Source organism: Ranitomeya variabilis, chromosome 2 (assembly GCF_051348905.1).
Source record: "Ranitomeya variabilis isolate aRanVar5 chromosome 2, aRanVar5.hap1, whole genome shotgun sequence".
NCBI classification, from domain to species: Eukaryota; Metazoa; Chordata; class Amphibia; order Anura; family Dendrobatidae; genus Ranitomeya; species Ranitomeya variabilis.
The window spans coordinates 93,705,001-93,730,801 of record NC_135233.1 but is presented as its reverse complement, the minus strand read 5'-3'; the positions used below and the strand labels follow the sequence as shown (position 1 = coordinate 93,730,801).

The 25,801-nt window shown below is 43.1% G+C and overlaps 2 protein-coding genes across 2 annotated transcripts in view; both read right to left on the bottom strand.

Moving 5' to 3' along the window:
• Positions 1 to 3,552: 3,552 nt before the first annotated feature.
• Positions 3,553 to 8,166, bottom strand: GPR75 (G protein-coupled receptor 75). Its single transcript, XM_077282709.1, has 2 exons — positions 8,015 to 8,166; positions 3,553 to 7,746 (listed from the first exon to the last, which is right to left on the bottom strand). The coding sequence occupies exon 2, from the start codon at positions 7,492 to 7,494 to the stop codon at positions 5,881 to 5,883; it is 1,614 nt and encodes a 537-aa protein (XP_077138824.1). The 5' UTR covers positions 7,495 to 7,746; positions 8,015 to 8,166; the 3' UTR covers positions 3,553 to 5,880.
• A 13,764-nt stretch (positions 8,167 to 21,930) lies between these two features.
• PSME4 (proteasome activator subunit 4) overlaps positions 21,931 to 25,801 on the bottom strand; it is a 222,369-nt gene continuing 218,498 nt past the window's right edge. Inside the window, exons 46-47 of the mRNA XM_077282708.1 lie at positions 25,015 to 25,152; positions 21,931 to 22,790 (exon numbers count right to left, since the gene is read on the bottom strand). Of these exons, the coding sequence (XP_077138823.1) occupies positions 25,018 to 25,152 (135 nt within the window). The 3' untranslated portion in view covers positions 21,931 to 22,790; positions 25,015 to 25,017. The remainder of the gene's footprint in view (positions 22,791 to 25,014; positions 25,153 to 25,801) is intronic.

Here is a 25,801-nt window from a genome sequence, read left to right as displayed (position 1 = left end):
GTGAAGCTGCAGGGAACATTCTTCTAATAAAGCAGCACTATGTCCCTGGGAGCAGCGCTCTTTCGCTCTCTCTGCCTGCATATTAGAAACTTGCGTCTTGCAGAGGGATCAGTGAAAAGACGCACCGTCCACAAAATGGCAGCGCATTTCAATTGAAAAATAGGTACATAAAACAAAGGTTTTTAGATAGATAATAACTTACAAACAAAACGCTAAAACCCTTCACCAGAGGTCAAATTGTTAAAAAGCACTCTGGAAATTACCAAAGACAAATGCTAAAATGACGCATAAGAGGAAAAAAAAATCTTCCTGAAATATATACTAACTAGCGATGAGCGAGTGTACTCGTTGCTCGTTGATCTCCGAGTATTTGTTAGTGTTCGGAGATTTAGTTTTCATCGCGGCAGCTGAATGATTTACAGCTACTAGCCAGGCTGAGTACATGTGGGGGTTGCCTGGTTGCTAGGGAATCCCCACATGTACTCAGCCTGGCTAATAGCTGTAAATCATTCAGCTGCCGCGATGAAAACTAAATCTCCGAACACTAACAAATACTCGGAGGTCACCCGAGCAATGAGTACACTCGCTCATCACTAATCCTAACACCTGCAGCAGATAACAGATACATTTATCACATTTATCACACGCAGCAGCACACTTTCTTACGGTGTGGGGTACTGTGCTACATTCTGAATATTTTAATCTTCCTGGTCCTCAGGCCACACACAATAGTAATTTAGGAACAATTTTAAAAGCGAGACACAGATATCGCCATTTCTAGCGCGCTCTTCCCAAAGACATACGTCTGCTGCTGTGATGTCCGGCCTGTGACCACGGGGCGCTCTGCAGATTAGATCCAGGAATATGAAATCTGCTGCCGACCAGGAAGATGAAGTAGAGTGAGAAAGATGAGGCTTTAATTGCAAAAAAAAAAAAAAAAAAAAAAAGTGGTTCTAATTGTATATTATCTAGTGATGAGTGAACGAGCTGGGATAAGGCGTGATCTCAGAGGATGCATGACTATTGGAAAGCCACAACACATGCAGAGATTACCTGTCTGTTAGGCAATCCCCACATGTGTTGTGGCTGTCGAATAGTCGTCAGACATGCAGCCGCGAGGACTCGAACATACTTTTCGACCACGCTGAAGACACTCGGTTAGCACACGAGCATGCTCAGATAACGCCTTATTCGAGCGCGTACGCTCATCATTAATATTACCCTCTTCAGTTAGTGGATTAGATCCATGTGCCAAAGTTTCTTTGCCTTTCTGAGAACCTTGGTATTGGTGATTCTTCTTTCCTCAAATCTTCCATCATTTAAAACACGGCCATATTTGGAAAAAAAAGTCGCCCTTACACACAAAAACCTACCAGCCCATGTTTACCGGCCCGGGCCCCCCATAATACAGAGAAATGGTGGCACTCACTACCACCCGATGTTTTCCCATTACATGAGCTGAGGCATAATAACAAGATATATAGTATTTGATGGTTAGCACTCGATGAAATAGTGTGAGTATATGGTGCTAGTGAAAAGGGACCAATGGCCCCATAGATACAAGTTCAATTATCGAGTCACTGCACACATAATCTGGAAAGTTTTTGCTGTAGGTGAATATTTATTAATTAAACGGTGATGTGTAAAGCGACAGCTGAGGTTTCGGCCAGAACATGGCCTTTATCATATAGTCGCCTATTTCCTTTACTTCAATGGGAAATCACCAAGTAGAAAATATCACTGCTCATGCAAGGAGATAAATAGCGCAGTGTCCAGTTCAGCTGGCTCGGTCAGTGTGTGCACAGGTTTCCCAGGAAATTCTTGTCCTGGTGTTTTGTCCAAGAGTCATGTAGGATGTAGGCGCAGCGGCAATAACAAGAGACTGGGCAGTGCAAAGACAGATGGGGAAACTGAATTCACCAAAGCATCCGTCAGGCGAGTATAGTGGAGGTTTTATTTGTAGTAAGTCCTGTTTTAAAGTACTTGGGAATGTGAATCATTATATACAGTATTTATACACTCTGCATTTTTGCCTATTTTTCTTTATATGTAATGACAATGAAATTTCTTGTGCTGTTTATTTAAGGTCGATTTACATAATTTTAAACTCTTCCTAGGACCAATTTTTAGTTTTTTTAATTAGGTCCTGATACGCAAGACCATGGAATTTTAAGAGTGTGTACTTAATTTTGCTTATGAGCTGATGTTTGGGTACAGTTGGGCTGAACCCATGCACCTTACAAGGTCTACTAATACACTATCTGAATTACTTTTATCTGTATGACCACCTGCTATACAGTGTTAAGAGAATGGCCAATATCCATGAAGACCAACAAGTCCTTACCTCACCGGGTATCTTGTGCACTATCCATACACAACACAGCCATGCTATCCTTGTGATCATGGGCAGTCTTGTATGCTGACCTTATACAGCCAGGCCGTGACGTTCTCTTTAAATTCACCAATATTGGCTGGATCTGCCAAATGTCTAATATGTGTATAGTGGATTCCCAACAGATTCTGCCGTTGGAATATCAAAAGCAGATGCATTTATAGGGCGCTGAGATAAGCTTTGAGTTTGGAAACAGTTCTCAAGAACACTGGAACAATAAACTGAGCAGAGTTTTCCTTTGCATGGTGGCATCGGGAGAGATGGCTGTCGGCTGAACAATCCATTGGCCAACAGCTATCTAATGTGTATGTTTGTTTTTATATTACGAACATAGGAGGATGCAGTGATCAACAGATGTCCACCATAATCTATATATATATATATATATATATATATATATTCTTTGTGCATGAAATTTGAAGCCTAGTAGTCCTAAATCGGAGACCTCTCTTTTCCCTGGAGAATGTCAACTCTCTACTCAATTTGAGGTCTTCTGAAGCGTGTTGGAGCTTAGAAGGCCAGTTACACACTTCCATCAATCAGTCTGAGTTCAGACCACAATGTCTTGATCGGTTTCCTGACCCAAACTCAACAGCCTCGTTCGGCCAATTGCCAAACTCATCATTGGGATACGTGCTCAAACTGTGAATGTTGGATGTGTGAAAGCAGCCTATGTTGGGACAGTATGGTGGCTCAGTGTAGCCTTGCAGCACCGGTGACCTTTGGTTTATCGTGATACATGCTCAAACCATGAATGTTGGACATGGGAAACCAGCCTATGTTGTGACGGCATGGTGGCTCAGTGTAGCTTTGCAGCACTGGTGATCTTGGTTCAAATCCCACCAAGGACAACCTCTGCAAGGAGGAGTGTGAGAAAAAAACAACACAAAGACATACTAGAAGGAGGTTTAGATTGTGAGCCCCGGTGATGACAGTGATGATGATAGTTTTCACTGCTTTTCACAATCATTGGCGCTATATAAGCGAGTTAAGTAAAAATAAAATGACCATGTGAGATTCCTCAGTTAGGCTGCGTTCACAGGTCCTATAATCATCCATTAGAACAGATCCAGCAGCAATCCGTTGGGTAAAAGTTATGCAGACACAACTTTTTTTTGTCCGGTTAAAAAAACTGATTTCAACTGGATTTTTATTTTTTTAACATTGAAGTCTTGTGTCTGGACAACTACTGGCTACTGGATGCTACGGATCATTAGTGCACCTGTGAACACTTACTTAGATGCACAGGATATGTCTAAATGTAGAAGGCTGGTTTGCGGTTTAGCTGTTGATGGAGGCTCCATATTATGGCAGAATATATTATAGCTTCACATTCTCAGTGTTTGCATTTGCTTTTGTCTGTTTTAATAACTGAATTTTCCTAATGCAAACAATGGCTACAATCTTTAAATGAGTTTATACCACCTTTTGCCATAAACTGCCCCAAAAGTTATAAGGAGTGACTGCAATTTCCAAATATGAAGCCTACCTGGACACACAAAACCTGTAGAAAAGATCTGGCTGCGCCCATCATCTACTGCAATTGCCTTTGGTGCACATACCAGTCTGATATGTCCCGGAACTGTCGTCTTCTTCAGTGGGCGGTTCCTCTTCATCAGCATTCTGTCAGCACACTAGTTGCCGGAACATGACTTTCTCTGTCTTTTTTTCTGTCACCTCCCAGCATGCACTGTAACTGGCTTGTCTGCACAGAGTTGAAGCCTATATCTGTTCTGCCTACATACAGTTTGTAAGGAAGAGCAAAGCCAAATACCACCCCCCTACCAAACACTGAAAGGACAGGATAGAAGAGCTCGGGTGATTTTCGGAGGGTGAAAAACCATTTCCTGACTCGTTATAATTTTGCCTGATAACTGCTTAGATTTCCCCAAGAGTAATCCCAAAAATCTTGGCCTCAAGTATTGAACATTATCACTGACCCACTGTATGGCCAAACCCCCACAATATATAGTGTTGCCCCCACTTTCTGAGCTTTAGGTACAGTTTTGTCACTTTGAGTGCTGGAACAAATAATGGCGATCCAAAACTCACCTGATTTTTATACTTACCATTCTAAGCAGAAAGTCAGACTACAGAATACTAGCTACTAAAAAATGTTTAAAGAAAATTCCCTACATGTTAGCCCTTACATTGATTCGTTGTAAGACAGGAGATTATATGATTCCTGAGAGCAAAGGTAAGTAACTTTCTAAATGGTCTCCATTAAAAATGTTGTAGTATTTTGCGGCCTCAGTTTCTAAATGTCCATTATCTAGTCGAGAGATGTACAAAAAAAGAATACAAATCCACCAGAGCTCCTGATAGATCGGATACCTGCTCCCTTCTCTCTGTGATAAAGACAGCAGGAGACAAGGAGAGGGGGTTATACACAGATATGCAGTGGAGAGGGGAGAAAGTATCTGAGGGAGGGCAGACAAAACAGGGTATAGACAAAGAGGAAAGCAAATTAAGATGAAATAAGTGCCATATTGGAGATGTTCTGATACGTGAAAGCAAGTGAAGACAATAGCATCCTGGATACACACAGAGCTGACATCCAGCCTATATTACTGAGAAAGACGATCCCACAAGAGGAAAAATCTGAAACCTGGATCAGTCTGCAAACCGCAGAAGATCTAGAAAAGGAATAAATCAAAATTGCTGACTAAAACATAGGGCAATTTTATTAACTAAATGTAACCACTAATTTGTAAAAAATCATTTGATCATGTCAAAGGTGTCTATAGCCAATAAGGATGTAACTGAGCAGAAATCCAATATTGCTGGTGAGTTAGCATAATATGTGCAAAAAAGAATTGCTGGAGTGTTACTTTAATTACTACGTTTGTTGCTACGAGTCGCATAAAAAGACTGCTGATTAATTTGCAGTATTGCATCTGTTTAATCATGAGCAAGATAACAGAATACAATTTGTTTGTTTTTTCACAATGATGAGACTGCCGCAAATATTTAAAATCATTACTATCTTCTTACAAAACTTGCCCCCAAAATGTTTGCTCACAATTAAACATATTTTACATCTAGTACAAAAATACATATTAATAATAAAAAAACTCATTTGCCCCATTCTATCAAACGCCGAAGGTCACTTTCCCAAATGTCTGTTCACTACATACTCCGAAAACCATCCGGAATGATGCCCCAACACCCCGATAACACAGAAGATCCAGGGATAATACTATGAATCAAATGTATTGTTTATGTTGTATGACGAGGACTAAAATTGCATCCAATAACAGTGCTCAGATCATAGACTTATAAAAATGAGAAGTGGTCGGGTCGGAGGATCCCCATATACCAACTAAAGAATACAAAAGAGTAGTTCTTCTTGTTATCGGGAAGTGTTAATAACGTTTTATTGAAAAATATCTTTTCGTCCATTAGTCCTAATACTTAGGAAACTGTAATTTGTAAACCTAAATCTTTATGGCAAGTTTAACAAGATGCATATTCCAGTAGGCTGGCCGTCAGACGGATGGCACGGGTATCTGCTTGGCAGAAGTGGTCTCACACTCTTGCATTAAGTCATTTGTGGTGTGATAATGCATGGCGATATAGGATTTGGCAAATCCGAACGTGGAGTTAACGGGTTGCAGGCTGTTGGGGGTACTTATTTCTTGGGAGGGGCTACTGTTATAGATACTGTAGTAGGGCTCTATGCGGGTATTAATCGGAGTAGAGCTGCTTTGGGCGTAGTGCTGGTGCCCCCCTGACCCCTTAGGGCTCAGGATGCTGTCTTTTGAATGGCTTGGGCCGCACGCTTGGTCGACAAACTTTTTCTGGGGTTTTGGCGACAACATATAAGCAGAATTGGTTTCGTGGTGAGACGACTTATTTCGGTTTACTTCCAAGCTGCCTTTGCCCATGGCACGCAGTCTCGTTTTTTGTTTGCAGCATAGAAAGCCAAGGGCGACATACTGGATGCACCACAGCACTCTCCTCCTCAAGCCGGCGCTGTTACGGGAGTAGATAAATGGGTTCAGTCCGGATTTTAAAAAGATGAGTGTGAACCCACAAAGCTCAAACTGGTACAGGATGAAGCTGCTGCTGTTCGTCAACACATCTTGCACCAAAGAAATGCCCAGCGGTAGGCAGCAGATGAGGACAGAGAGGACGATGACTACACACGTCACCACGGCTTTGGAGTCCTTGGCGGTGGACAGGTTGACAGCCGACACCAGCTGTAGCCTGCTGGCCGGCACTGGCATTTGGCTCAGTTTTTTCGTGTAGGCGTGAGTCTGGACGTGCTGAAGTTTATTGTAGTTCTGGTTCCTGTATAACGCTGGGACGGCACACTGCACCCCGTCCACTCCGGGGGCGATGAAGGGTTGAGGCCTGGTTGTGTCCACGGTGATGATAGGACACTTCCTCACCTGGGCATTTTTTCTCAATGCCTGGGCAATCATGATGTAAGAGGCCGACACCACAGCAACACAGAAGGTAAAATCGATCACATACAAATACAGGATAATTTTCCCCTCTCCACTAATCAAGCTGTACATAGGCAGGCAGATCCGTGATTTTCTTGTCCTCAGTGTAGCCAATGTGGCAAGGGTAAAGCTGGTGGTCCACAGGAGAACCGTGAGCATTAAAGTGCAGGGGAAAGAGGCCGTCCGGTTGGGCTGCTGCCCCAGAACCATCCGCAGTCGGTGAAGCGCGATCACGGCCACCGTTTTTAAAGACATAATAATAAATCCAGAACTGGTGAGATGAAAAGTAAAGCAAAAAGCATCAGGAACGTTACTGCCGGTGTCAAAAAACAAGACGAAAGCAAACATGGGAGCAGAAATGCAACAGATGAACAGGTCGCAGAAGGACAAGTTCAGGATCATGAAGTCAAAGTTTGTCCGAAACTTCCTAAAGGCGGGATCGAAAAAAGATAAAAACACCACTAAGTTCCCATAGGATCCTAGGCAGAAGATAATGACCAGCAGGAAGGTGCAGGTGACCAGCGTGGCGGTGTGGATGATCTGCTGGATGTCCCTCAGCGTCCCATTGCCGACGTGAGACACGGAGGTACTGTTGACGTAATCATATCGGGTCTGATCTGCAAACTCTGTCATTCTGTCTGATAAATTCATGGTTAATACTGACGAGATCCAGGAGGGCGCCGGTGCGGGTGTAGCCCCGGAGGAGAAGGTCCCCTCTCCCAGGAAGGTGCATGAAGGAGGCAGCGTCTTCTAGGAGCCTCACTGCAGGCCAGGATGAATGGCGATGTCCAGGAGCCGGCCGGGCACGAATACACGCAGGATGCACGGAGCCATGGCACGAGTATGTACCGTATACCGCTCCTCCTCACATGCAATGCTCCGGCTGCGGGATCTCCATGTCACCTACAACACAAGACTCCATTTTATCACAACATCACAACAACCCCCATCATCAGCACCAGGCTGTGGTCAGTCCTCCCCTGCATCACATGCCCCCTCCTCCACCACGATCAGCACCACCACCATCAGCAGCAGCCTCCCTCTGGTCGCAGGGCCCATTACCATCAGCAGCCAAATAGCTGCACTCATCCATGATGGGATGAGGCTCTGCAGGGATGCTGGCAGAACATGGCGCTCTATGGGCGATACGTCATGCGGGCAGCCTTCATACCTTGCGGTAGTGCCGTTGTCCGCCGCTGGATGACCGATGGATGCAACGAACCGGAGACCGGAGGACCGTGCACTACATTGCCCGCTGCAGCCAGCGCAGCCCCGCTCCCCACTCACAACCAATTGCCAATGTCAGGGCACCCTGCCAATAGCTGGCCGCGTCTCATCGGCATCCAGGGATGAGGGCTATGAGAGGAGGTCGCTGATTGGTTGGAAGAAGGCAGAGCTGTTGATGGTAAGGAGATAGCGCTATAGACACAATGGCCCCTACTGTCATACCATCCAGTGGTCCTGACTCCTATGTGTATCTTATAGAGAGGTGACAGGTCAGCAGTGTCAGTCACAGCTATGTATATGCATCATTGTCACATTTCAATGTATTGATGACCATCATCTCATCTTATCGATTATATTTATAATCAGTAAGAGGAGATGATGGTCATCAATACATTAAAATGTGACAATGATGTATATAAATTCCTGTTCAATATTACAATTGCAACACCAAGAATTGATAAGTCGTGGAATTATGGAAATCACAGGATGGTAATAAAGACATGGTAATAATGATGAAAAAAGGGAGAAACTAAATATTGAAAATATCTTGATTTATTCAATATCGAATATAATCGGCACACGCAGAGACTGGTATGCTGGCAGCTCACTCAGCAATTACCGATTGATGGAGACCGGTCCGCAGACGCTGCAGGCCACGGTAGCAAGTATAGGTCCTGGGGGCTGCTCACAGTGTCACAAGTAACGTGTCCTGGCGTGTGTGGAAAACCGGCTCCTGGGACACTGGAGAAATGGCCGTACTACTGGATCCAAGACCAAGTGAATGGATCACCGAGCTGTTAGGCTGCCGTCACACTAGCAGTATTTGGTCAGTATTTTACCTCAGTGTTTGTAAGCCAAAACCAGGAGTGGAACAATTAGAGGAAAAGTATAATAGAAACATATGCTCCACTTCTGTATTTATCACCCACTCCTGGTTTTGGCTTACAAATACTGAGGTAAAATACTGACCGAATACTGCTAGTGTGACGGCAGCCTTAGTGTACGTGGGATGAGGGCTAGAAAGGTCTACCAGGGCCTGTCTGGTCGTGGGCCGCCTTGTCGACTATGTAGTTAAGAGAATCCATGCTCTCAAGACACCGATACTGTTAAGAGTCGTTCCGGAGCACAAAATGGCAAACTCCGTCACTTTCCCCAGTAGGTGACGGGTGTCAGAAATACTGAACACTGGGGATAGGAATAAGGAACCACTTATATAGAATGCACAAAGGAAAAAACTTTATTGACACAGTAGTTAAAACATGTTTCTGTCCCCAGGTGTTATTTTATGCTTGACCAGTGCTATATATAATACTATACGGGATTGGTTCATGTACAATCTTGCACTTGCATTTGCGCTTCTGTGTGTTTCATTCCTATAGAGCTGGTGTAGATTTATTGACTTGTATAGAAGCAGGGTGAATGTGCGGTTCTGATTTCACTGTTTTTAGTATGTTTTAACTACTGTGTCACTAAAGTTTTTTCCTCTTTATATTCATACTGGTGGTGTGCATTCTATATAAGTGGTTTCTTTTTCCTCTCCCCAGTGTTCATGATCAGCCGACCACTTGTTTGCACCCCCACACTCATTTAATTGAATCATTGGTAGTGAAACAGAGATATGCTATTATCATTAGAAATATTGGTCTTGTAGTAAATCTTCCCTTTCTCCATCCAGGGTTATAATAGTAATATATCCCATCTGGTGCTTGGGGACGGGGACAACATGGGCCTGTGTGTTTCAAATGCCAGGACTGAATTTCAGCATCAGTCCGTACCTGGGTCCACCCACCATATGCAATGCCACCCACACCATAATCCCAGAAGTAGGACCGGTGGCACGTTTCCTTGTAAAGGCCTCTTCATGGGTTTGCCCACGTGGTCTCCAGACCAATTGTTGGCTTTCATTCCTGGCAGACAAAAGCAGGACTCATAACTCAAAATCATCGACCTGGATTCCAGTCTCCATTGCTGTCTTGCTCTGCACCATGATAGTCTTTGAGAGCGGTGGTGTGTGGTCAGTGGAGCACCTATAGCTGGACGTCGTGCTGTCCAAATTCCTTTTGATGGTTTGTGTAGACACTATTTAAAGCCTTAGGCTTGGTGCATGAAGCCGAACTGTAGATCCAGTGGTATGCCCATGTTTTTAGGAGCCAATTTTTTAACATGACGACCCTAGGCCACATGTTGCTCGTGCTACTGTGAGCAGCCTGCATGGCCTAAACGTGATAACAAGGCCTGCAGCATCTCAGTACTTGTTTCCTATTGGTTGGCAATTGCAAAGGGAGCTGCCAGCAGCGGATCTTGTTGATTTTCATACACGAATTCAAACAGTACAGTACATGCGACAGTACATTCCTCAGACAACTGTTATTAACTAGCTAAGGTGTGCAAGTGCGTGTATTTTTGCGTGTGGAATTCATACCTGATATTGAATAATTTGAGATGCTTTGAATATTAACATGTCTATCATTCCTGGGATTTACAGAATTTCATTACTTTTCCGTTTTGGTGTTTCAACTTCAATGTTAAAAGGGTCATCCACTACTAGAACAAACTCTTCTCGATCTGAAGATGTTCCCCCATTAAAATAAAAACACCTATACTCACCTCTCGTGCCGGTGCCGTTCCAGCGGTGTTGGCATTCACATTCCCATGGCTCAAGTGAGATCTGTGACTGGTCGAAGTCCAGGACAGTGACGCCAGAGCTGATTTGGTGTAGGGACCACTTGACATAACAACCTCACGTGAGCCTCGGGAATGCGAGTGCCGACACCTCTGGAACAATGCTGACATCTCTGGAACAATGCCGACATAGGAGGTGAGTGTAAGTCTTTTTATTTTAACGTGGTTAAGCATTCAGATCGAGAAGGGGTTGTTCTAGTAGTGGGTAATGCCTTTAAGGAGTGTGTATACAAATATGAAAATAGGTGATAGCCTCGGTGATAAAAGCCTAGTCACTTGGGGTCTCACACCTGGGACCCCTATGATCATTAAACAGGGGTCTTCAGTTCTTCCCAAACATCATATTTCTCTCTAGTAACAATGGAGTGAGGAGTCTGAAGAGCGCAGTGGTCAAATATATGCCAAACTGATCCAATGTTTGTCTATGTGTTGAATGGACTAGCCATGATTGCGAGGCAATTCAGACTCCTCACTGTGGTCATGCAGTGAAAAGCAGCGTGAAGTTCAGGAACCCCACTTTAATGAATACCAGCCGATTGCACACACGTCCCGACTAGTGATGAGCGATTATACTCGTTACTCGAGAATGCTCGGGTGGTCTCCGAGTATTTGGGCGTGCTCGGAGATTCAGTTTTTGTCTTCGCAGCTGCATGATTTGCGGCTGCAAGACAGCCTAAATATATGTGGTGATTCCTTAACAAACAGGCCATCCCTGCATGTATTCAGGCCAGGGCCGGATTGGCCATCGGGCTCTTCTGGCAAATGCTAGAAGGGCCGGTGCCAGTCGTGGGCCGCTCGATCCGCCTCCCCCCGTCGACTCACCCCCCTGCCGCCGCATTCAACTATACCGGCGTGACGCCGGTACAGTTGAATGCAATGTTGGAGGAGAGAGCGTCTACAGACGCTCCCTCTCCCATCATTCCCCACTCTGCCTCTGACACTGCGGGTGCGCAATGACGTCATATCATCGCGCACCTGCTGTGTCCCGGGCAGACTGCAGCCGCCGAGACCGGAGCAGGAAGCAACGCGGGCAAGAGGAAAGGAGAGGAGAGTGTTTTTTTTTTTTTTTTACTGGACTGTGGGGACATTCTGGGGGGGGGGGGGGAGGAGGAGGAGGAGAGGAGATGCGGGCTGTGCTGTATATAGCGCTGTGCGGGCTGTGCTGTTTATACCACTGTGCGGGCTGTGCTGGCTATACCACTGTGCGGGCTGTGCTGCATATACCACTGTGCTGGATATACCACTGTGCGGGCTGTGCTGTATATACCACTGTGCGGGCTGTGCTGTATATACCACTGTGCGGGCTGTGCTGTATATATGAAGAACTATGGGGTGCATTATACAATGGGAAGTGAATTGTACTACATGGATGACTATGGCGGTGCATTATACTATATGGAGCACTATGAGGAGTGTATTATACTATGTGGAGGACTGAACAGTGTATTTTAATATATGAAGGACTATAGGGAGTGGATTATACTATATGGAGGACTGTGGAGCACATTATAATATATGGAGGACTATGGGGTGTATTTTACTAAACAAGTAAAATGCTGCATATTCAGATTGTTTTTGCCGGAACAAAAATCATTGTTCTCAGCAGCACTTCGCCGCTGTAAACTGTAGATGTGCTGCTGATAACATGATACTGTATGGGGATCGGTTAGTGATCTATTAGTGATCGTTCTGTCCCATCATTATTCCTCAGCTGGTGGAAAGAGGCCGGGAAACAAGTGTTGAACAACTTCAGTATTGTTGATCAAACTCATTTAGCGGCCTGAACTCAGCGCTTGTAAATACAACCGAAATGCTTTTGTGTGATGTGCAATATGTTAGCATTTTGGGCCCCATTTTAAACTTTGCCTAGGCGTAGGGCCCCACTTTGCCTAAAACCGGCCCTGCCTACAAGTGTACAAAGATATTATAAAGTCACCATGTGACAAGTGGGCCTGTGTAACTTCAAATGCCAGGGCTGAATTTTAGTCCCAGTCCGGCCCTGATTCAGGCTGTCTAGCAGCCGCAAATCATGCAGCTTCGGCAACAAAAATCAAATCTCCGAGCACTCCCAAATACTCGGAGACTACCAGAGTATGCTCAGGAAATCTCGAGTAACGAGTATACTCGCTCATCACTAGTCCCGACATATATTGTCACCTGACGTGCTCTCACCATGTGGAAGTGAGCGGATCATGATCTAGGTTAGAGGAAAGGATTCAGTGTAATGTATTGAAATCCCTGCTGTTTGTATATACACAAGTCCAGTGGGTGGTCCTACCAGTGATTGGATGCACAGTCATACAGGAAAGGCTGTCAGTCACTGAGTAGGACCGCCCACTGGACTCCTATGCATGCAAAACCTGGGATTTATTGTTTAAAATGCAAGTTTTACTGAAACGCTTCTTGCAAAAGATGTAGTTCAATCGTATCAGCTCCATTACATCCTCCTTTAAAATCAGATATTTTCAACATGGCAAGATCCCTTTAAATTGACCTTACTATACTGAGCGCTCCATCAGATAGGTGACACTGCATTTAGCGTTTGCAGACAACTTATTGACTAAAGGCAACCCAGTGGGTCTGTACGGTACGGAATGTCCTGATGGGGATTTTGAACCTCTTGGTCTGTACATTAAAGGGTTAACTTACTGGCAGGGGGAAATGGCTCATAAGTAGAAACAGTTGTGCAGACACAACTTTTTAGTCCAGTTAAAAAAAAAAAAAGCTGAGGTGAGTTCTGATCTACCTCTTCCTGAACCTTTGGACCGTATTCGGACTATCCTTTTGTCTTGTCCTTTCACTCGATCCGCTATCTCTTGGTATTTTTACCCCAAACTGTGAAATGACTTACGTCTTTGTCATTCCCCTTGGTATTCCACATGCTTTCTTAGTACTGACCCCAAAACGTCTGACTTCTCTGCCTCACAGTCTGTCTGTGAGTAGTGACTCATGTTACATTCTCACAGCTCCCCCACAGAGCCAAACTTTTACCTTCAGTAGTGAACAGTAGCACAACCAAAGCTTGTAGTTTGATTCTGGATACAGCTGGCAGTTGACTGCGAGGTTTGCTACAGGCAGTCCCAGCCCATTTGCCTTGGGACGCCTTCCCAATCCTGTTACCCTAGGGTCCCGGTGGTCTGAAGTGTTTTCTGTGGAAAAATTATTGTTCAAAGCAGGAATCAACGCCTGAATACTTCAGCTAGGGATAATGGAATTTTACTTGGTTTCTGTTTTCTTGTTTGTTGGAACTGGGAGCATGATTAAGAAGGGATCCAATGTAACACAAAGCAAAGGAACTGGAGGCACTCTTAACTATCCAATCTCAAACTGCGTCTACTTCTTCTGCCCCTCACCATTAGGGTGAAATTACCCAGAATGTAAATAATGCACACATGATTTTGTCCACAACATTACCATGGTGCAGGGTAACCCCACAGTAGATGATCTAAAATTGCACCCACAGAGCACGGGGCACAGTACCGCTACAGAAGCGGATTAAAAATGTCATTCCCAGACAATGGGGCACAGTTCCCCTAAAGGTGGGGATGCACAGGACTCTCATAGGCGGGGTTGCAGAATACACAATGAGGCTTTTTGGTATAGTACTCCCACAGATATGGATGCAGAGTACACACGGATTTTTGTCACAGTAATATCACATACATGGGTGCATAAGTGTAAGAAAAATGTGTTTTTACACATAGTACTATCACAGACATGGATGCATAATAGAAGTAAAATTTGTTTTGCCGCACAGTACTATCAGAGACGTGGGTGCATAAGATTAGAAAATTTTGTTTAGACGCACATGAGTCCCACCGACACAGTTGAAGATTAGAACAACTTTTGGATACTCACAGTACTATTACAAACATGGGTGCAGAGTACACAGAGTGTTTTTGGAAAAGTAGAAAACACACAGAGGCCTAGAAAAGTTATTTATTTGTCCTACAAATGGCAACGATGCTGATGTGATTTATTTATTTACAACACTACTAGAAAACATATAGCGGCTTAAAGGAACAGTACTTCCACAGGTGAAGGGTGCAGAGCACACACAGCGGCTTAAAGGAACGGTACTCCCACAGGTGGGGGGTGCTGAGTACACACAGCGGCTTAAAGGCACAGTACTCTCACAGGTGGAATTGCAGAGTACACACAGCAGATTAAAAGCACAGCACTCACAGAGGTGGGGTTGCAGAATACACAAAGTAGCTTAAAGGCATAGCACCCCTCATAAGCAAGGTTGCAGAGTGCACACAGCATCATAATGGCATAGCACTCTTACAGGTGGGGTTGCAGAGGACACACAGCAGCTTAAAGGTACAGCACTCTCACAGGTGAGGTTGCAGGGTACACAGTGATTTTTTGGCACAGCAACATAATGGCATAGCACTCTTACAGGTGTGGTTGCAGGGGACACAGAGAGGCTTAAAGGCACTGTACTCTCAGACTGGGTTGCAGAGTAGACACAACATCTTAAAGGCACAGTACCCCCACAGGCAGGGTTGAAGAGTACACACAGTGATTTTTGGCACAGTACTCCCACAGATATGGGATGCAGAGTACACACAGCGACTCTTTTCCCCACAGTGCACAGTCAAATTCTGTCCCTCATTACAGCTGCATCCTGTCCCTAAACTAATAAGAGCAGAATAGCGGCAGCACTTGTGATTCAGCCTTTTCTACAGGCTGGGTCACGTGGCGCACTGGACAATCACAGCCATGCTAATACTTAGCATGGGTTTATGGCTCTGTAAGTGCCCACAGTCTAAAAACGTGCTGATTGACTGTGCTGCAGGCTTTCAACAAGCTTTATTAGTCTGGGGCACCCAGACAGGAAATCGGACATACATTAAAAAGTCCGGGTTCGGTATGTACCCTGAACTTTACTGTTCTGATTCGCTCATCCCTAATCCCAACCCTAGAACATCATACTTGACACAAATACATGAATAACCGTAAGGAATTATTTCTAGGCCAGACTCTCCCTGATGACACCTGGAGAATAATCTGGAAAGGAGCAGCCAAGACTTACACTGTTCTCCCTGTAAGTAGAGCAGGTGGAAGTTGCTCATGCAGTGGTATCATGTACGTGAACTGCCTGAGAAATGTAACCCTGCCATAACCACGGCTTCTTGGAGACGTAATAGATCTGTGGGATTTTCCGATCATTCAGCCATTTTTGGGCGATGTTGAAGCCGTTGCCAGAATGTCCTTGATTATGAAATCCCCATAGACCACTTACCATACCTTTTGACATTACATCCCATAAGTATTCATGCTGCAACACTTTTTACTTAGCAGCCATTTGTCTTATTGCAAGACAGTGGAACCAGACTTCCACACCGTCCTTTTAGAAACGTACACCGGTGTTTTGAAAATTAGGAACTTCAGAAACCTCACAGCCTTGGCTAATGGCAAGATGGAGAAATTTTACTCCATTAAGTCGCTTTGAAATTCCTACTTGGTCACACTGATTTCTAGCTGCCCCAAGTTGCCAGCATATGTTATTTTACATATGACATAAAATATACTGATAATACATTAAGTTTTTCTTCCTTTCTTATTGTTACACGCATAAAAGTCCCAATTCATCAAAGTTTTTATGCCAGAAAACTGGCATAAAAATCTTTGAAAAGTTGGAAAATTTTTGCTCGACTCAGAGTTGTGCAAAAATGTTGCAATTTTTGCTGTAGGTTTTGCCCAATTCTATCAAAATGGGCAGCTGGGGTAAGTCGGGGGTGTGATGTCACAGCGCTTATGACTGGAGTAAGATTTGTGGCTGGCTGGCATACAACTTGTCAGATGCGAGTACCTCTTACTGAATCAGGAGCATCTTACTCCATCACACCACATCATCAAGACCAGCAACAAAAATCGCTATTCCACCCCCGCCCCCCCTCCTTGGAAAAATGCAGTGTTTTATAGTACCACCACAGTGAACGAGATAGCTGAAATCCTGGGGACATGATGCTTATTTTTTTACTTAAGATTTGAGAAATCACTTTGGTCAAATACTATTGTCAGTTCTTTCAGCATTTTTGCAAGTAGAATACCATCATCAAAAACGCATTAAAAAAATTAGTGAAAAATTCTGTAAAAAAAGTTATCTGTTCATGGGAAGAGCAGCGAGTCTATAGGAGCAGGTGATTGTGGGAAATGTAGTTTACAGTGGACGCATGGGCAACACGAACAGACCCCCCCCAACTCCACATGCGCGCGCGCGCACGCACACACACACACTTCATACGGAGACAGAAGATTATGTAGGAAATTATGAATACATAAAAAGTGTTATGCAATGGTTTGAAAACCCCTTCTAAAAAAGGAACCCGACAACTTCCCAGGCCCCATAAGAAGCCACTATGTATTTTTTGTTATGGATGATGGTTCTGGTGATGTATTTATGTGCCGATGGAGGTTCTGGTGATGTATTCATGTGCTGATGGTGGTTCTGGTGATGTAGTCATGTGCAGATGGTGGTTCTGGTTGAACACAATCATTCATAGTCCAATTTAGGGATTAGGAATATTTAACAAATAAACTACACTCACTATATATTAGTAGTCCAATTACCAGACTTTAATGAAAATAAGTGGGCAAATATCTGGCCTGTGGGCAGGTCTTTCCTTGGTTTCTCTGGCTTACAGCAGGAAGATAAGACTCTGCCTATAGTCCCTCCCCAGAGGAAACTTCTAGCACTGATTACACAAGAACCACAAGACAGATTTCTTTACCCCAGGTATCATTTTAATCAGTTTAACACTGCCAACCTGACAATGCCTATAGTTTTCTTCGCAAAATCCTACTGACAGGTTCGCTTTAAAGCATTAACACTCTGGGAAGTGATGCCTAGGATTCCTATAGACAAAGTATCATCAAGATACCCAATATGCGTCAAAATATATAGAACATGTTTACATGAACATAGAGTGAATATTGTAAATGAGTACACTGAACATTCGACAATAAATAAAAAAAGAAAAAAAAAAAGTGATAGTTGCCAACTATATTTAGACATAGCATGTCATGATAAACTCATTTCACACTTCTCACATTGGGTGTAATTGTTCCCTTTAAAAAAATATCACTCATTTTCATTATTCCTGCTCTTTAGCAGAGATGAAGTGGATGAGATGTCAAAACGCCGTAAGAGTGTTTTTAGCTAGAGAGTGGGCAGCCCAGCCTCCATTATTGCAGATGTAACACGTGTGCTTAATAGGTTTTATACAATCAGGGCTTAGTGAAACCTTTGGGAGGACATTAGAAGTCATCATACCATTGAATACGGCTTCATGTTCATCAGAGTACTATGTAAAGGTTTATGGATCACCAATAACAGACTGTCCGACTTTTTATAGTATTACACATCCTTCTGCAGAGAACATACTTGTATCAGGGCAGGACTCCATACATCTGGTACAAGGTGCAAACATTACTTTCTCTGCCACCTTGCTTCCAGGTCACCAGAGTGCTTGTCGGTCACCACAATAGATTTGATTTTTTCCCCCCATGTAATCACTAATTTGATGAGAAATCTTGTGTATTTGTATTGGCCTATGTCTTTTTTGGACTAATAAACAGACTTCCAATTGTTACACAGAATAAAGAATATTGCTCCCATTTGTAAATTCATTAGAAATAATAATAATGTTGTCTTTGGTCACATCTGTTGAACTCAATGGAAATGATTCAAGAGTTAAAGGGAATATGTCACCAGTTTTTTTCCACCTAACCTGCAGCATAAGAGAGACAGGGCCCTAATTCCGGCGATGTGTCACTTACTGGGCTGCTTGCTGTAGTTTTTATAAACTCACTGTTTTATTAGTTGAAGATGATTAAATTAGAGGAATAGTAAACCTGCAGCCAGGTAGTCCTCCATATTCATGAGGTCTCTGTATAACCCTACCTTCACCACTAAGTAGTAGCTTTCTGTATACACTGTACATGGGTAGAAAGCGACCAATCAGGGGTGTGGGCGGGGTTATACAGAGCTCAGCATTCAGAGAACTGCTAGATCTGCAGGAGATAAAACAGTGATTCTATCAAAATGACAGATAGTAGCCCAGCAAGTGATACATCACTGGAATCAGGGTCTTTGTCCTCGGGTTTTTTTTTATATCCCATCTGAAAGCAAGATAATGTAGGGGCAGATTCCCTTTAATATTTCAGACAAAAGTAGGCGTTTTATCATAACAATAGGTGTGTGTATATACTCACACATCTTGTATAAATATATACACAATGTATATTTACAGTTGGTAATAGGTTTATACACCATAGCCAAGGCACAGATTAATCAAAGCTTTTACGCCAGAAAACTGCTGTAAACCGCTTTGAAAAGTCACAATTTTTGTACAGCGCAACGTTGTGCAATGATATTGCGACTTTAGGCATTTTAATGCCAGTTTCAGCCAGCTTGGGCAGGACAGGGGTGTAACACCACAGCTCATCTAATTCATGACGAGATGTGGTGTGCCCGACTAGAGTAAGATTTGTGGCGAGTCACACATCACTTAGTTGTGTCTTCACCGCACCCACTCATGAAGACTGGTGTGAACAATGTCGGTCTTGATGAATTGGGATCTTAGAAATTAAAAAAAAACCCATGACATTTAATCCTAGTATACATCCTTCTCTTTTCAGTTAGGGTCCCTACAATATTACCAGAATGTGATCTATAAGAATAACCCTGGAGACATTTATTTTTCATCTTTCATCACTTTCCCTGTGTCTCAGAAGTTTACATACGGCTATTATACGGTAGCATTGCCTTTAAATGGTCTAACTTGGGTCACACTTTTCGGGTGGCCTTCCACTGGCTTCTCACAATAAGTTACTGGAATTCCCCGACAGGACTGGTGTAATGGTCAGTTTTCTAGGTGTCCTTGCTTGTATAACCTTTTATACATTATGGCCATCAATTTTCTTTCAATCGTCACTCCATTACCCTCATATGTTTGTCTAAGTAATATTGTTTCAACCTTGGGATTATACTTTGAGTCATTGTTCATTTCACAAGATTGTTTGCCGTTCTTGGATTCATTTGTATTTTTTTTTAACCAAAGTACATTGTAGGAGACAGAACAAGTCTCCTTCGTAAACAGTATGATGGCTGTGTGCTCAAATAGTGTTTACGTTTGCAGATTATCCCTTGAACACGTGACAGTGGCAACTTCGGTCATTTAATTGCTCCCTAGGATGTACCGGACACGTGGATGGAATTCTTTTTGTCTGATGTCTTGGGTGATTTAGTTTAATTTACCCATGATAGCAAGCAGGTGTTGAAGGTAGGCCTTAACATATTGCCATATATACACCCCCAATTAACTCAATTATGTATATTGGCCCTTTAAAAGCCTCTAAAGCAATTACAAGGTTTTCAGGAATTATCCAAACTATATAAAAGAACCGTTAACTTGGTTGTGTGTAAACGTTCGACCGCATGAATTTGCATTTAGTGAATTAACAGTAAGATGATCTGTTTGTACATAACACAAGCAATTTTTGCAACAAGTGTTAAACCAGGTATTCTAAACAATTTGTTAAAATGAAAGTTTGCTGACCTGGAATCTGTTTAAGGATCAGGGTTGCCAATGTACTGTAAATTCATGGACAGTTGGCAGAAAAAAAGTGTTTCCTGTCATCTGCGATAGCTCAGAGAAACATTGCATTGTCTATTAATTATTATTTTTTTTTTTTTAATTTGTACTGTGCATGAGATGACTATGTGCAGTACAAGCAGGCTGACACAGCCATGTGCCAAAGACTACGTGGAGTACAAGAACAGACTCCTTCCTCATGGCTGTCAATTAGGTGGAGTAGGAACCCTGTGATTACCTTTAGCCAATGAAAGCGGAAATGTGACCACAGTCCAACTTTCCTGTGTATATTGCACTACCCTATACAGCAGCCAACGCCGAGCCTCCAATTCAGTCAGCAGGTCACTCAGACACGTCGTACAAGTAACAGTGCCAGCGGCTATATGGTGGTGCGTGTAGTTACGATGGCTGGCTACTTTTTACTTCAGAATGCAGACACACATCACAAATACTAATCCATGCCTCATCGAGTCCCGATGAACATAGAGCAGTTGCGATGTATGTATGGTCATCGTGCACAGCAGCCACATGAAAGGGGCGTACATGCAGCCTGCCAGTAGCGCTACAACTATTTGAGCCCTGCCCGCCCACACATCTCAACTACGCCCATTACTCCTCAAACCTTTTTGAGTACCCACTGTGGAGTATTCAAGAAATGTGTGTGACACTAAGGTTGGCATGTGTTATTTTTGGGGGTATTTTGATGGTGTGGATTGAAGGTGTGGCATTTATAAAAAAATCAGGCATATCTTCATTAAAAATTTTGTCCATCCATGATTTTCAGGTCAGTGGTTCAGAAAAAAAAACAAAAAAAAAACCCCATTGAGTAGGTTGTACTAATAAGAGAATGCATTTGCAGGACCCTGGTTCAGTGGCCATATCAGTATTCTGTGATCGCCGGACAGGCACCCTTATCATCTAGTTCTGCCGACATTCCGGGTGCCTCTTCCGATTTGTAAGCCCTGTACGAGTGTGACGATCATGGTGAGTACAATAATTTATAAGCCGTCTCGTTATTAGCAGCATATCCCCCAGTGTAAATAGGACATGTGCTGCCAATAACATGACCTTCTACATGCACAGAACGATTGTAAGAACGACTGTACTGTGCATAGAGAATGCTCAGCGACCTGACTAAAGACTAGTAAACTACATGCAAAAAGCGGATTGGCAGTGGTTAAGCGCCCTGGGTCAACCTGTCTAAAGCTGCAATAAGGGTAGACATGCCCCAAAAATGTAGACTCTGCAAAGGTATATATGTGGTTTTAATCACAGCTGGACAAGTGATTGAATTTTATACACCAGGTGCTGGAATTTTATCTACTGTTTGGATTAACACCTTGTTTCGGGGGCATCATGCACCTGACAACAGGAATATAACTGAAGACCTTCAACACGCAAGCTGTGAGCTGTAAACCCACTTTTTGTCTTCTGGTTATTGATACATTTTTTGTGGGCACTGAAAACAACAATGAAATGTTCCAATTTGTGGCAACATTTTGTAGCAAATGCAATAATAAACGTCCCCCTTTTTAACGGCATCCAGGAAAGTCACAAATAAAGAAAACAAAGGTTACAAACAATCAGTTTATTGGGTTTTAAAATAAACTAAGTGTACATTTCAAAGAAAGGATTTGGCACTACGCTATACCGTGGTTACACCTGTGTGCTGAGTGCTGGGAAATCCTGCACCGGGTCTCCGCTGTGCTTCATGGTGTCACCGGGTCACTTGCTCAGCAGGTAGGCAATTAAAATAACAGCATTCCTTCAAGGAACACAGTACACATCTTTACAGAGGGAAGATGAGTTTGCCAAAATGAGAATTATCTCCATGTATAAAGTACCTTGCTAAAAATGTCACCTAGTAACATATCAGCAGCAGGAATATCGCACAAAAAAAAAAAAACTGCAAAAAAAATGCAGGTGTTATGTATGTGTCTGTGTGTGTAAATACATATTCACATGATATATACACACACACACAGACATGATACATTAAATAAAAATCAAGTGCTTTAGACTAAGCGCAAAATAAGGAAATAATTTAAAAACAAGTATATGGCATGTCACCTGACAAAGCTGAAACCTAGCATATCTGTCTGCAAAGCTGCTCCTTACAAACCAATCCTGTCATTTCATGTAAAAGGTTGCAACCTGTACAATGTTTTACTACTGTTTCTACATTTTATACAGTTATTTAACACATCTGGAAAAAAAATTAAAAATAATATTAAGTCTTATTGAGTCTTTGTGGTGCGTGGCAAAAAAGCCAGTTATTAATGTCTCTCTGTATTTTGATAAATCAAATGTTTTTCAAGCACATGTGTCATCCATCCAGGAAAATCGCCCGACGCTTCAAGCACGGGCAACTGGGTGCCCCACATTAACATTTCTAAGTTGAGTCTGAGTCGTTCACATCACACAGATTTTTCCCTAGGGGAGGAAAAAAAACCATATTGATGTATTTAAAAGTAAAATCTGTTATAGTAATACAAAATAAACTATTTCACTGCATAGTGACATCAAAGAGCAGCAAGCTACAGATCTAGCACAGGTTACATGGACTCCGAAAACACAGCAGGGGGTTATCCCGCCACAATAGGTTGATGTTTGGCATGGGTTAATAGCTTGTACAGTGGTAAATGGGTTGGCCACTACTTTATAAGTCTACGTTCACATTAGCGTTCGGCGCCGCAGCGTCGCCGCATGCGTCATGCGCCCCTATATTTAACATGGGGCGCATGGACATGCGTTGTGCTGCGTTTTGCGACGCATGGCCGCAAGCGTTGGGCGCAGAGAACGCAGCAAGTTGCATTTTTTCTGCGTCCAACTTTCGGCAAAAAAGGACGCATGCGTCGCAAAACGCAGCGTTTTAGCGTGCGTTTTGTTGCGTTTTTGTTTGCGTTGTGCGCTGCGTCGCCGAAGCCGCGGCGCACAACGCAAATGTGAATGTAGCCTAAGACCCTTTCATGTGAGCTAATTGCCATAGATAAGCACTTTCCTCAACACCTAGCTTTCCCAAATCCTCCAGTAACCTGAGCTACTTCTCCTGGTCACATCTATGGCTAAGAATCTACTGACTTCCTGTGGGGTCATGTCAAAATTTCCGGAGATCCGGGCTCTAGAAACTGACAGGTGGTTGTGGCTTGCTGTGTCGGTGCGCGATACCCCATTCAGCAGAATACACGGTGTTCCTGTGCATGCTGCATACACCGCTTTCTCTACACATCTTTCCTTGTATCTGTATGTATACAGATGGAGTATATATGTACACAGCCTGCTCTATACCAGGTATAATATACACACAGGTAAATTCACATCTCTATCCCCTTCTGTTAGTGAGGGGGAGTAAGGGATAATATTTATTGGCAGGGCTGGAGATTCGTGCATTACTTCTATTGCCTGGACCCGTGTCCTGTACATGAAATGGTGCTGGGGTTGTGTGTGAGTCAGTGGGATGAGTGGCAGCGGTCTGGGAAGAGTTACAGCTCTGTGCTCACTGCTGACTTGCAGCTCAACACAAAGGATGATGGGTAGTGATCAAATCGCTTCGGATAAGAGCTTATCCGAATAGCTATAGCGCTTCCCGAATAGCTGGATACATGGAGCGCGCCGGCTGACCAGCATGTGTTGCGGCTGTGTGACAGTCACAATACATGCATGGAGAGCCTGATAGTTGTGACTGTCACATAGCCACTACACATGTAGCTGCGGAGCTGAACTGCTGACTATAGGGAGTGCTCCAGGTATCCAGGTTACTGATCCAGCTATTTGGTAACTGCTATAGCTATCCAGATAACCTCTTATCCGAAGTGATTCGCTCATCACTAATGATGGGTAACAGTCACAAGGGGCAGAGAAATCTGAAGCTGAAGTGATGGTTGTGACAGCACGGGAAGCAAAACGGGACAGCAGAAAACAACTTGAAACTGGCAGAAAATGTATATGGAGATCTTTAGGGGCATTACTGTAAAGAATTTAGGACAAAAATAGTAATTAAGGGTAGCAAACAACCTCAGTTATCTTACTCCTCTTAAGTGAGATAACCTGTGAGAAGTTATCAAGATGGCGCCTTGTGAGATAGGATAACCTTTGTCACATCGGTATCTGGGTTGTGTGGTGTTCAGGTTCCTTTGTTCTGAAAATAAATGTATTCTATCTAGCTCTTGTGTTTACATTTCTCCTTGTTAGTTTTCCTATTAATTCAAACAAAGTAAAGTAAAGCAGAAAACTGGATCATTTCCGCACACTGAGTAGCCTACTGTTATATGATGGCTTGCGTGGTTCTCTGTATGTTGGCATCACACATATGGTGTTTGGTCAAAGTATAAAGATATTTATTCACTATAGCAACATCCATAATATATTGTACTGTACAATGCTATAGCGACTGATGTGCTCTGAACAAATCACCCACAGCAACCAATAACACTGGAATTAGATTCAAGTGGCCTTATTTTAATTTTGGGATTAAAAAGTGTTCTCCACTTTTACTTACCCCCACTTTGGATATATCTAACTGTATATGTCAATGCAGTCCCCAAAATGAAGTGTTGGGAACTAACTTGACTGAATATGCATGGGTAAAACCCTCTGTGTCTGTATAGAAAAAAGGAGTACAGTGCCACTACAAAAATGAGACTCCGCAAAATGTCACCTGTTATGCATAGTAGCACGGAGAGACTAGGAGATCTGTCAGTACCACCAACTGGTCATCTGTGAATTGCTGCTTGTGTTCCTGCCAATTGTCATGGTGCGTCCTCCGGAAATTAGATAGGGTTTTCTTTACAGTCATCTAAAAACAGACCAAAATGTATAGCAAATTTATACAGCATCAAGTAATTACATTTCTATTAAATCGCCTCCAGCAAATGTCATAATGTGTGTATGTGGAATAGGGAAGAGATACTCTACATAGATTGGCATATACAATCAAAATTGAACCAATGAAAATAATATATAGATACACACACATACATACATACATACATACATACATACATACATACATACATACATACATACATACATACATACATACATACATACATACATACATACATACATACATATATATATATATATATATATATATATATATATATATATATGTATATCTATATCTATATCGTGTTTACACCGAGATTTTCAGCCCACTTTTTTGGGCTGAAAGTGACCCTCTCGGCTTATACTCGAGTCAGTGTCAGCGGGTGAGGGGGAGCGGCGGCTGTGACATACTCACCTGCTCCTGGTGCTTTCCCTGCTTGTCCCATGGTCTCCGGGCAGCTCTTCCTGTGTTCAGCGGTCACGTGGTACCGCTCATTACAGTAATAAATATGCACGCATATTCATTACTGTAATGAGCGGTAAGTGACCGCTGAACACAGGAAGATGCCGCCGGCTCCCGGAGACCATCTGACAGTGAGACGCTGCCAGGGACTGAG

Excerpts from the sequence above, each read along its gene's own strand:
- GPR75 (XM_077282709.1), bottom strand. The coding sequence starts at position 7,494 with ATGAATTTATCAGACAGAATGACAGAGTTTGCAGATCAGACCCGATAT.